Here is a 12,157-nt window from a genome sequence, read left to right as displayed (position 1 = left end):
TGAAAAAGGTTTATCTAGAAGTTTTGATAATATAGGACAGAAATAAAAAAATGGCAGTAGTAAATACATAAGCAACTGATGTAGTCTGTGGATATAGTAGATATGTTTGATTAATAAATTCTAATTCCTTTAGAGAGAAGTTATCTATTAATGCTGATAAAAAAAAAGAGGTAGAAAGCAGTCGTTTCAAAGTAAGAACTAAAAATACAAATGCCACATTTCTTGCTTCACAATACAAACTTTTACTTCGAAATACCTTCATTTCTTATAAATGCCCTGAAAAGGGAAATATATAGTTATTCATCAAAACAAGGATCTTTCAATGGTGGAATCAGATATAAAAGACAGTATCAAACTCCATAGGAACTGACAAAAAAACAGAATTAGATGATAAAAATCAAATGGGAATAAATTTAGACATTCTATAATTTTATAGAAGTTGTCTTTCATCTTAGAATGGTGAAGACCCTGTAACAATAGACCAGTGCTATCATTTGTAATATTAAGAAATTAGCTGGCCTCAAATATCTGCATTTTACAGGTTTCAAAGCTTGCCAAACTATAGAACTAAAACATTAAAAAAAGGAAAATATCTTTTTAAAGAAACATGGCTAATGCAAATGCTGTTTTCTAGAAATATCTGACGCTTGAACAAAGTATTGCTATTTGTATTTTCCATTTCTTCTTTTCAAGGTTCTGTTCAGCGTTTATTCTTCATGTATTTTAACATTTATTGATGGAAGTGAGAAATGCTACTAATTGTTTTGGAAGATGGGATGAAGACACAGTATATGATTTTGAATAACAGAACACATTCTCATAGTAACTGGAAAAATATTTTCAAACAAAATATGAAAATAAGACTTTGATGTCTTATAGTATAATAATAGAAGGAAAATATAATAGTCATTTCAGTTGGTACAATTCTTCTTTCAGAATATGTAATTTTTATGAGGTAGAAAACTAAACCATATAAGACATTTCTACAATGAATATATTCATCCAAATCATGTACAAAATTACTACTTTCAGCATATTTTTAAAATGTGATTCCTTAATAAATTATGTTTGTGCAGTCAAAACACAGCATTAAAATTTATTAGTCACTTAATGGAAGTTAATGGTGAATTTATAAATGAAGTTCTGGCTTACTGTGATATATTCTAAGGCCAACCAAAAATAGAGATTCTTTCCCAGAATCCTATGTATTTATAAAGTGCAAAATAAGCACTTTTAGCAATTTTCAAATGTCGTTCTTCCAGATGCATTTAATCCTAAACATACTTGTAGAAACAGAATATATTTTTGCTAAGTCAGGTACGCCTAACTTACCCATCTTATATGTAAAAACTATCCTGACTAAAGTACTCCACGTGTTATAAAAAGATTTTTTAAAAACCTATAGAGACAGAAAGAGTGGGAAGTATTTTAATACTCTTGGAAGGTTGTATTTTCCATGAAAATATCTCCATTCTATAAAACAAACCAAAAAGAAAAAGTCACAACACTAAAATAATTATCCTGAATATATAAATCCTATTCACTGAAAATGGATGCATATTATAAATATAGATAAATTTGCAAGTGAAAAAATTCTATGTATAAATTAAATATTATTAACAGAAACTATTGCAGGGTAGTTGTCATTCTACAGGAAGTCTGATGTGAACCCAATAGTTTTTTCCCAGAATGAGTAGCACTCCTCTAAAGTATTACCACAAAACAAAATCATCACTCCTGATTTGTACCGCTCCACAAATAGCACATAGTCTGAAATATGTGAAATAGAATTCAATAATGCTTTCCTTTATAAAGGGAAAAATGGACTTAAAATTACAAATTTTTACAAAACTATAAATAAGGCAAGATACTTTGTGAGGAAAATAACAGAGTATTTTTTAACAAATCATAGCATCCAACACACTGATAAGTCAAAATATTTCATAATACTAAGATCAACTGAGACATTTAAATGTGATAAAAATTATGACTACAATAAAATATTGAAAAAGCTCAAATGAAGCCTATAGAGAAAAAGTTTATTTATAAGGAATTTCATTACACATAAAAGCTTAAGTTTTTAGGATCTAAAACAATAAAATAATAATGGCCTACTTTCCAGAGAAAATGTTTCTAAATACCTAATATCAGAAAGATGACGTTGAAGGAAAAATGGATGAATACTTCATTCAATATTAAAGAAGAAATGGTGCTGTGAATTTCCAGAAGAAACAATATTAACAACATATTCATATTTACATTTAAGGGTATAAATATGCACTAATATAAATTTAACCTTACATAAAAATTGAGAAGCACCAGGTTTGATCAGTGTAAAATAAAGTTATAGCTAGATTTATGCTCTATGTAGCAATTTTATTTTAATTTTCTCTTTTAGAGTTGTTATATTATTATATTAAAGCATATAAAATTTGTTCTCAGCAGAGCAAGCTTCAAATCATTTTAGTTAATTGGCAACTATGGTGGAACATGAAGCATCACTCTTTCCCAGTAGTTTCATTTTAAACAAATCATGCTCACATATAAAAATAGCAAATTGCATTAAATTTTATATAAGACATTTTACAGCTTCTCATATAGGAATAGCTATAAGCAGCTTTCATGGCATATACCAGAGCAAACAGCTTTGAATAAACTCTCTGACAAGATATCATTCATAGGGATACAAGATACAGCCTCTATCAACTTAATGCTTAAAATATACCACAAAAGTTGCAGGCTTTAACAAAAAAAATGAGCAAAAATTGTCCCAAACTTTGAGTGGGAAGTTCTGATATCCTTTATTGCCTCCAGATTGAAAAGTAAGGTATCTGGGTATTTCTCCTAATTCCGTCTGGTTAATGCTTGCCACAAAGTTTTAATTCTAATTCATATTCTCTAAAACAAAATAGTTAGCAGTGACTGGAGTCTCAAACATAATTACTAAATTTTGCTAATTTTACTTAATATGTTCATCTACTTTATATACTATCAGTTTTAGGCTCCAATTAAAGTTACTAAGATGCTTTGATTTAATTTGTCATAAAGTCACCTTTAAAAATAAAATAGATATAAATGTGGGGGACACATTTATAACAGATATGTTTCTGAGTCTTGACATATAAAATGTTATCTGGCAGACTGACTTCATAGTTTCAGTCAGAAAGCATATTAATAGAGGAAGTTCTTAACTCAATCCTTCTCTTTCTCTATCTGATGAGTTTTAAAAGAAGGAAAATAGTCCTGCAAATGAGTAAATTTTGCCTTAAATATGGTATACAAGACCAGTTATGGAAATTGAACAAGTCACATTATGCATAAACTATAGAATATTTTTCTTTCTTTTCCAATTGTAGCTATTATTCCACAAAGGAAAACAAAGTTGAAATAATCAAATTTACCACAACAATGGTTAATATCTTACTTTTAAATTCTTATATTTTTACATTATTTAATATCTCAAATTATTATACAAGAGCTTTTCTAAACCTGTCATTATTGCCACTATATGCAAAATAAAACACAGTTCTTCAAGATTCATTGCTAAAAATTACATTTTTTTTAATTAGAAAGTTTATTAAGAGTTAAATGCCACTGGGAAAAATTATTTACTATTCTATAGATATAAAAAATTATCTAGCCCACAAAAATGCCAATTATCAGGTAATTTTTATTTATCATTTTCCATATTCTTACTTAAGTGCCTAGTAATGCAGACTGAGAAACACATTTCTGTAAGTTCTTCTTGACCTGTTTGGTGCCTCAAAGAAATATCCTTAGGCCAAAACCAAAGCAAAACAAGGCAACTTTTAATAGAAATGGTTAAACATTGTGTGTGCAAAATACAAAAAGAAAATAAGATGAACACAGAGGGAAACAAGAGAAATTATTTTTGCAGTTCAGAAAAATAGAAACAGATACTACCTATTAATTCACTGATCATATCATGGATTTTATAAAATTAAATAAACTATTCATTGTCACAAAGTCTTAAAATTCTGATTACACATTGCTTTATTCATATTTTCTAAAACAAATAAGTTTGATAGTTAATAGTGACTACAGCCCCTATAACATCCCTAATTTCATACATTGTTTAAAATTATTCCTCTCACAAGAAACATTTTTGAATGACTATACATTATCAAAGAAATTGATTTGTCCATAAATTTGATGTGTTTGTTGATTTAACACATATAATCAGACAATTTTCATTTGTCAATCAGAGGCATATGTGCTGAACATCTATATAACTTCAACAGCATATATGCTTTCATCACAAAGCTAAATACCACATCTGTGGCATAATCTGTAACATATCACATAGGGTTTTATACAGGCACCAATTCTCAAGCTCACTTCTACGATCTGTAAGTGTTGATTAAGTTGCCAAAGAAATAACATTGTATATAGCAAGCCTTCCGTTTAACTAAGGGAAAGCTTGCTGTTAGCAACTTAGTTTGAAATGTTAACAACTTAACATAACAACTTGTCATTAACGTGGTAATGACCAATTTAAAAGGAAATTGTACTCTGAGAAATGAAAATATTGGCCATCAGAATGAGAGTTTGTATTTGACAGAGGATAAAATGTTTATAAGTTAATAGCATTAAAAGTTCGAGCCCATTAGGGGTTGGGGTCATGGCTCAGCGGTAGAGAACTCGCCTAGCACGTGGGAGGCCCTGGGTTTGATCCTCAGCACCACATAAATATAAATAAACAAAATAAAGGTATTGTGTCCAAGTACAACTAAAAAATAAATATAAACAAAGTTGAAGCATATCAGAAATTAACCAAAAGTTATACCATAAAAATCAACATACATTCTTTTAGAGATAGATAAGGATTTCTGATATGAATAGTATTTGCATAAATTCCCTTCAACAAAACACTTAAGTCATCAAAGACCAGCTTAACATCCTAATTTTTACTGCCATAAGGAAGAATAAAGCAAAACAAATCTAAGGTTACTTTCTCTCCTTGCTATTATATCAAAAACCATACAAGTTGTTTCACTCACAATGCAAATATTTCATTGGCAAGTTATTGTTTTTTTATAAAAATTCAGATATTTCAAGCAACTTTCTTTAAGATTTCCTCAATTTTTGACTTTTTTAAAAGTATTAAAACACTTTAATCTTATGTAAACTGTATAAACCCCTTGTTTGGAATTGCAACATAAATCCACTTGAGATACTGAAATTGTAAGCAAATGTAAAAGTCAAAAGGAGTCAAAAAGCTGTGACTGTTGGTTAGTACAGATAAAGTAAAACTGGAAAGCAGTGTTAAATCATGAAAAGCAAATACAAATGCTTTGTGTTGAAACGAGGCTCTAATTCGCAATGAGGAGAGGAGACATTTTTATTTCAAAGAGAAAGTTCAAAGACTGGAGAGTTCTAAAAGAATTCACATTATAAGTTAACTGATTAGTTGTGCCACCATAATGAGGGAAATCCTGGCTGGGGGGAGTCACTTCCCATTGTTGGCACCTTGCAAGATTTTGTGCACTTGGAACACAGGGGAGTAGGAACAAGTGGCCATAATTAGTCAGAAGGCTGTCAGGTGAGGCAGTGCTGAGAGAGGGGAAGAATATAATCTGATAAACAGCACTGGATTCACCCTCTTGTAACTACCATTAATCAAAAGATGTATTTTTATATAGAGAGATTGAATCTGACTTTAAATAACTGAATTATAGACTAAGAAGGATCTGATTCCCTAGAAAATACCTCCCAGAATGACCAAGATGGTTAAGGAGTTGCTGCTGATTGATAAATTTTGTGTCATAAGAGGAAAAATTCAAAATAAATAGCTTAATGTCAGACTAGAAAAATGATTAATCGTATCAAATGTGAAAACCCAAATGATGCCATATATCATTTCTCTAATTTGATAGATCCTACTTTATTAATATAAGTAATTTGCAGCTGAATCAAGTCACAAAGTTCCCTGAAAAGCAAAATAATGTTTCTTCCGTGGAATTTCTGTGTTGAGTACTAAACCCTGGGAAACAAGTTCAGCTGACTCCACCGGCCTTCTAGGCAGGAACACCTGCTTTGTCTTCAAATTTCCCAGATATGCGCAGTTTGGAGTGTACCTATCATTTCCCCATAATGATGGTCTTTATTTTGTATTCTCCATAAAGACACTGGCAAGTCTGAGGCTGTTCAATGCTCAGTGACATCTTTTTGATGACCATTTTGAATGTCCTGGGCGCGGGGGGCAGGGGGGAAATGTATTCACACTTAGGGGAAGTTTTCAAACCATATAATAAATACACCAATAAAAATCACTGACTTCCTCTGACAAATATGAAACAAAAAGCAGAGCCAGTCCAACTCAAGTTGAACTTTTCAAAAACAAAGTTAAAATGTTGAGCTAACCCATTTCTTACAACCTACCTTGCTTCCTAATGCTCTAATAAATAAAATTTGCATACGTGTTTCTACAAAATACATCCTTGACATTAACTGGCAGTTTCAATATAAATAGTGAAATAACTTATTCCCCAAAATGAGTAAGCCAAATTGGAACACTGTAGATACATTTTGCTGGCGGTTCCTTAAGCAGTGATTTGTGTAACACACTGGGCAACATTATTGAAGGCTGACAGGTCAACATATTTCAGGAACATGAACTGGTAGTAAGGAAATGAAACAAACAAAAAACTACACTTACAAACGTATTTTAAAAGGCATCCAGTCATCACTGGGGTGCAAGGACAATTCCTACCTCAGGTAGTCTCTGCGACAAAGGATAAGATTAGCTTTAGTGTACAGGGTGGAGCCCACCTCTCCCAATCGACAGTCGCAGCAGGCACACTTCAGGCAGTCCTCATGCCAGTATTTGTCCAGTGCCTTTAGAAGATACCGGTCCTTAATCTTTCGGTTGCAGCCAGCACAACCTTTCGGCTTGGTGTCTGGCTGAACTGAGAGCATTTGTATACCTAAAGGAAGACAAAACAAAAAGAAAGAGAGCTGAGACTACAAGGCAGAATAACAAAGATGTCAAAAGACCTCAAACAAGTTAAATATTTAATACTGCCTTTTTCCTAGAAGCATTAGATTTTCTCTTTTAGGGATATACTGAAATCTAACTAAATTTTGGAAGTAAAATGTCTCAAACTTTATAAAATCCTTATTAAAAGATTGATGAAGTCATACATATAAAGTGGTAATAATAATGAATTCATGTTGTACATGGGAAGTTGACATTATATATGTGAAGTTAAATAACATTAAATCATTCTTCACATAGAGCTATTCCTCTAGGAGGAAAATGTGAGTAAATGGCTAACAATCTGAAAAGAAAGCTATTTAACAAACGAATCCATACACAGTCTACAGGAGTCAAAAATGAATTTTGCTTAATGGTTAAAAATTTCACTTAATATATGGTTGGTGGTGGAAGAAAAGTGCACCCTGTGTGGGATTATATGAAGCTTACTTAGCAGTACAGATGTTTAGAGTTAAAAGTACATAGCACAGCCACCCGAAAAGCTCACCAAACCTTTATTGCTTTTTTTTTTTTTTGCATCCACATACTTCCTTCTGTGTCCTTGATATTTCAAAGTATTCACTATGTTAAAATCACAAAATATATTTATGCTAACAACCATCGGTCAGTGCCTATATTAAGTGAATGTTACTCAAGTATATACTATTCGCTTTTATATAAAACTTAAGTATAGGATCATTTAATTAATTACTAAGCATGCACTTATTTATTTTGTAGGTGAAAGCAGAAACAATGGAAAGAAAAGTCGAAATATATATAAATTTATACACTCATACATAAATATACATAGAAGATCTACATATACTATGTAGATATAGGGACATTTATATATTTTAAAGCTGTATCTCCATCATAAATAAGAAATCTAGCTGGGTTCTGTGTGTTTTACAACTTGGCTGAAGTCTTTTCAGTGAATGAATATTCACCTTTGAGTTTTTTCTTATTTCCTAGGTGTTGAACACTCAGCCTTAAAAAAAGCTGGCACAACTATTCAAAGCTTCATTTTTATCACATAACTCATTTTAAGCATGATAAAATACTGCAGACATCATCAATTCAAATTCCCTCATTTTACAAATTGTCATGCAGATACTCAGTGATGTTAAGAGACTCCCTCAAAGTAGAATAAGAGTTAAATGTGGATTTGGGGACAAGGGGCCTTCTTACAATTCAGAGATACCTCTGCTCTACTTTGCTATCTCTCCTAGGCATAAAGTTTCAAACTTGGATGTAGAAGAATACAAAGCAATAAATATACATGCATTTTAAAAAGTTTCAAGGAAAGAAATGACAACCTATCATTTTCTGCATTTTCTTTGCATTTCTCTTCTACAAATTAGCATAACCCTCATTTCCTCCGATACCTTCCAATGAAGGCTTCACTCCTATTATCCCCTTAGCCTTACTTAAAATTTAAAAAAAATACATCGATAAAAATACATCAAGGTATCTCCATAGCTGAGTAACTTTTCTAGGTACAAATAATAAAGTGCCCATAATAACATTAAGATATTGAACTTTGTTTAGAAAATAACTTGTCTGGTGGAGTGGTAGAGTAGGGGATGGCAAGAAAGAAAGCAGGATGGCTGCTCTTTCTGCATGATATGCATAGCTGGGGTTGTCCAAGCTGCAGACTAGCAGCTGGATTTGTACAGAAGAGCAGGTGGTATCCCTATAGCCTGCTTTCTGTTCTTTTTCTTTGAAGGAGCTAGGGCCCAAGTGTAGATTAATCATAACCCTTGATAGCTCTGCTAAATCTCACTCTCTAGAACTTCTAACAAATGAAGTTTCTTTGATCAGAACTAGTTATCCTCTTCTAGCAAGGTTCCACAAGGAATGAATCCCATTAATTACAGTGCAAGTGCCTTTTAGCCACATACCTAAGGGGAGGGGGAAATTTTGATTTACCAAATGACATTTTGGATTTTGTTGCTAAAAACATCCAGAAATATATTCAGAGGAGTCATTCTAATTATGTAACTTAGAAGGCTATTATTTTTTAAATAACAAGGCTAAAAGGAAAAAAAAAATCTTTCCTATGGTAGCTAAGCTATGTTATTTCCCATAGCTGTGTTATCATCATCAAGTATAGATGGTCAGTTATCTTTATTCAAAATGCTTTGCAACTAAGACAGGGGGTACCAACATTTGGCACAAGCAACACTACCCTGCTTGTCTTTACAAAATGTTTTTGTTGTGTTGACATTTTAATTTAGCACTCAGAGGCCAATTAATATTTGAAACTCTTACATTCTATCTGGCCTTGGGCATAAAGGAAGTTTGATAATTTGCACTCCATCCCCTATCTTCTTTTAGGGGACATTATCACATTTCTCTAGAAAACAGAATCTTTTCAATTCCATGCAAGTTAACAATTGTAGAAAAGGAACTATTTTGTAGTCACCACGTTGCCATGTACCTAAAAAGCATAAAGCAGTCAGTGGCCTCTCCTCATCATCCAGAAGAAAACGTCTGGGTAGAGTTCTGTGTTCGCAGCTGAGAAACATTTCACAAGTTGCTCATAGCACATCAGGACTCATAACTAGTTTTAGATTGGCATGTAAATTGTTCTGAGGGAAATTCTTATTGCCTCTGAGACCCTGCCATTCTGAGTTATTTGACAGTTTAAGGGAAATCATAATTAAAAAAAGACATAAATAATAGCCTGTGCAGTGTGGTGTGCAGAAATAAGTAGAACCATTTCATTTAAACTCTGGTGAGCTTTTAATTGCCTGGATTGCATTGTGAGGCGGCCTAACGGTTGATTGCCTCCATTATGTTCCCTTGTTCTGTGCCATTCATCCGCACAGTCTCAGCTTCAGTAGTTAACACAACAAAGTAACCACAACTCCACAACACACAGGGGTTTAAAAATAATAATAATAATAATAATAAAAGATCTGCAGTACTTAGACACAGTCTTTTATATTTTTGGACTAACTGCATAGAGTGAATGGAAAACATTTTGTCCCTGTCGGAAGATTCACAGAGGACAATTTTGGAAAAGACACAGGAAGAGGGGACATATAAAGGGGGTTGGAAGAGATGAGGTGCCTCCAAAAGATGCTAAAATGGGAATGCAGGTTCTGCAGCTGGGAGCAGTGGCACAGATTAAAAGAATTTGGCCAACATGGCCATTCGATTGCCAAGAGGTACCAAACAAAAGATTTTCTCTCTTCCTGCCCATCTTCATCCTCTCCCCCACCCCCCCACCCCTGATTGGAAAACTGGATTGGGCCTAAAAGCTTGTTTCTCTCTGTTCACTGGCCCAGAGCATCCCTACAGGCTGCAGCCCCCTAAGGGACAACAATGCAAATAGATGTCCCCAGATCTCTGGCACTGGAGCTGCTTAACTCTGTTCTGCCCCTTCAACTCCCAACCCCCCTCCCTATCCTTCCACCCCCCTCCCCTTTTTGAGCAATGGAGCTGGGAACCAATTTGATTCCCTTTTTCTCCAATGCAGCTGCAAGGCTCAGAGATACTGACATTTTTCCACTCTTATCAGTTTAATTACAGTTACCATGGCAGCAAAGTGCTAGTGCTTGGCAAAGGCCAACAAGAGATTTGCAAGACTGAGTTCAATTTTGATGCAGCTCACATGCAAAATAAAAAAAAAAAAAATAAGAAACATACATACACTCTAACAAAGAATCCCTTACGGAGTTTATGCTCCAGCCTTTTGTGGTTGTGTCTTTGCAGCCACACAGGGATGGTTTGCAAAGAATGTAGCAGTATTTGTTGCACCTAGCAAGATTAATTGGTTTAAGCAGCAGTCTCTCAAAGCAGTTACAACAATAATATTTCGGATCTTTCAGAAAGGCACAAAAACAGCGGAAGAGCAGGAAGGCTTTTGAGCAGCCAAGAGTGCAGAGCGCCGGCAAAGTGCATCTATGATAGATCGTAACCTTACCAAAACTTTTCTCCTTTTTCTGCATGAGTTGAGTTAGGCGTGCCTAAGTTGCAGCAGTTTCGCATTGAGCACCAAGCCCAAAGGTAGTAGTAGAAGGGATTCTCCTTGATTTGGCTCAAGTGTGGACCTGGTGCGCAGCCTGCACCGACCAGGAAGGACTCACTATTGTGAAGCCACTTTGGGAGCGGGTCGGAGTGGAGGCAGGGGTGGGGGAAGGGATGAGGGCGGCCAGACAAGACACGGTGCACACACGGAGCCCCTCGTAGTGTGGCTGTGTGCAAAATGATGGCGAATGACAAAGCCACATGCTTCCCTAACTCTGCCCATAATCCTAAAATCCCAGCGGCCCTTTTTAGCTTCCTGGTAACAAATGGATTTGATTAAACTGTCACATGCAGCGTTAGCATAGCATATCATGTTCAATATGAAAAAGATCATAAATCTGACTTGTATTTCATAACAGCAATCTGAGTAGCCCCTGTAAAAAATGTGCTGCATCAGTTTGAATCTCCACCTATAAGGACATAAGCACCTCTTTCCACGGAACCTCTCCCCTCTGGCCACTTCTCGCCTAATCCCCCTCTCCCCGCCCCCTACAACATAGTCACTTTTTCATCCCCAAGGAACGATATTTTGTTATTATGGCTGTATGGGGAGAAGCAGAAGTGTCAACAACAACGAAGAGGTTGTAATTTCAACTCTTTTTTTTTCTTTTTTTCTTTTTGTGGGGGGTGGTTCATATAAATTTCAGCAAGTAGAAGAAGGGGTCCCAGTACACACCTAGGATTGAAGCCCCTTCCTAAGAGCTGCAAGCAAACATTTTCCAATTGCAAACTCTCCCCGTCCCTCTCTCCCAGGGAGTCAGGGGTGTGGAAATGCTGCAGTTCATGGTGAACTTTGACTATTATCCACTCGAGTCGTACTTAAGACGTTCCGCGCCGCAGCCGCGCTCTCCCTCCTTCCATCAACATCTTCCGCCTGCATCTATTTCATGTCTCATCATAAAAATAATGAAGCCTCACATGATTTAAACAAAACCGTCTCAGTAGAGCTGCAGCCCGAGTGAAAGTTGCAGTGCGGAGCTGGGTTGCAGCTCCAGTTTATGCCTCATTAGGAGAGGCTGGGAAAGAAAAAAAAAAAATACCCACATCCGCACACGCACGCGCGCACCCGCAGACACACACACCACAAATAAGCCGACGCGTGTGTACACAGTTGCTGCACTTACC

The 12,157-nt window shown here is 34.8% G+C and overlaps 1 protein-coding gene across 1 annotated transcript in view; it reads right to left on the bottom strand.

Annotated features, from left to right (window-relative positions):
- Positions 1-11,899, bottom strand: part of Lmo3 (LIM domain only 3) — a 51,078-nt gene extending 39,179 nt beyond the window's left edge. Inside the window, 3 exon segments of the mRNA XM_027955986.2 lie at positions 6,734-6,947; positions 11,852-11,876; positions 11,879-11,899. Of these exon segments, the coding sequence (XP_027811787.2) occupies positions 6,734-6,947; positions 11,852-11,876; positions 11,879-11,899 (260 nt within the window).
- Between the last annotated feature and the right edge of the window lie 258 nt (positions 11,900-12,157).

This window comes from Marmota flaviventris, chromosome 3, assembly GCF_047511675.1.
Source record: "Marmota flaviventris isolate mMarFla1 chromosome 3, mMarFla1.hap1, whole genome shotgun sequence".
Classification (NCBI taxonomy): Eukaryota; Metazoa; Chordata; class Mammalia; order Rodentia; family Sciuridae; genus Marmota; species Marmota flaviventris.
Note: the sequence above shows the minus strand (reverse complement) of the source record. Positions and strands in the feature narration are given on the sequence as shown.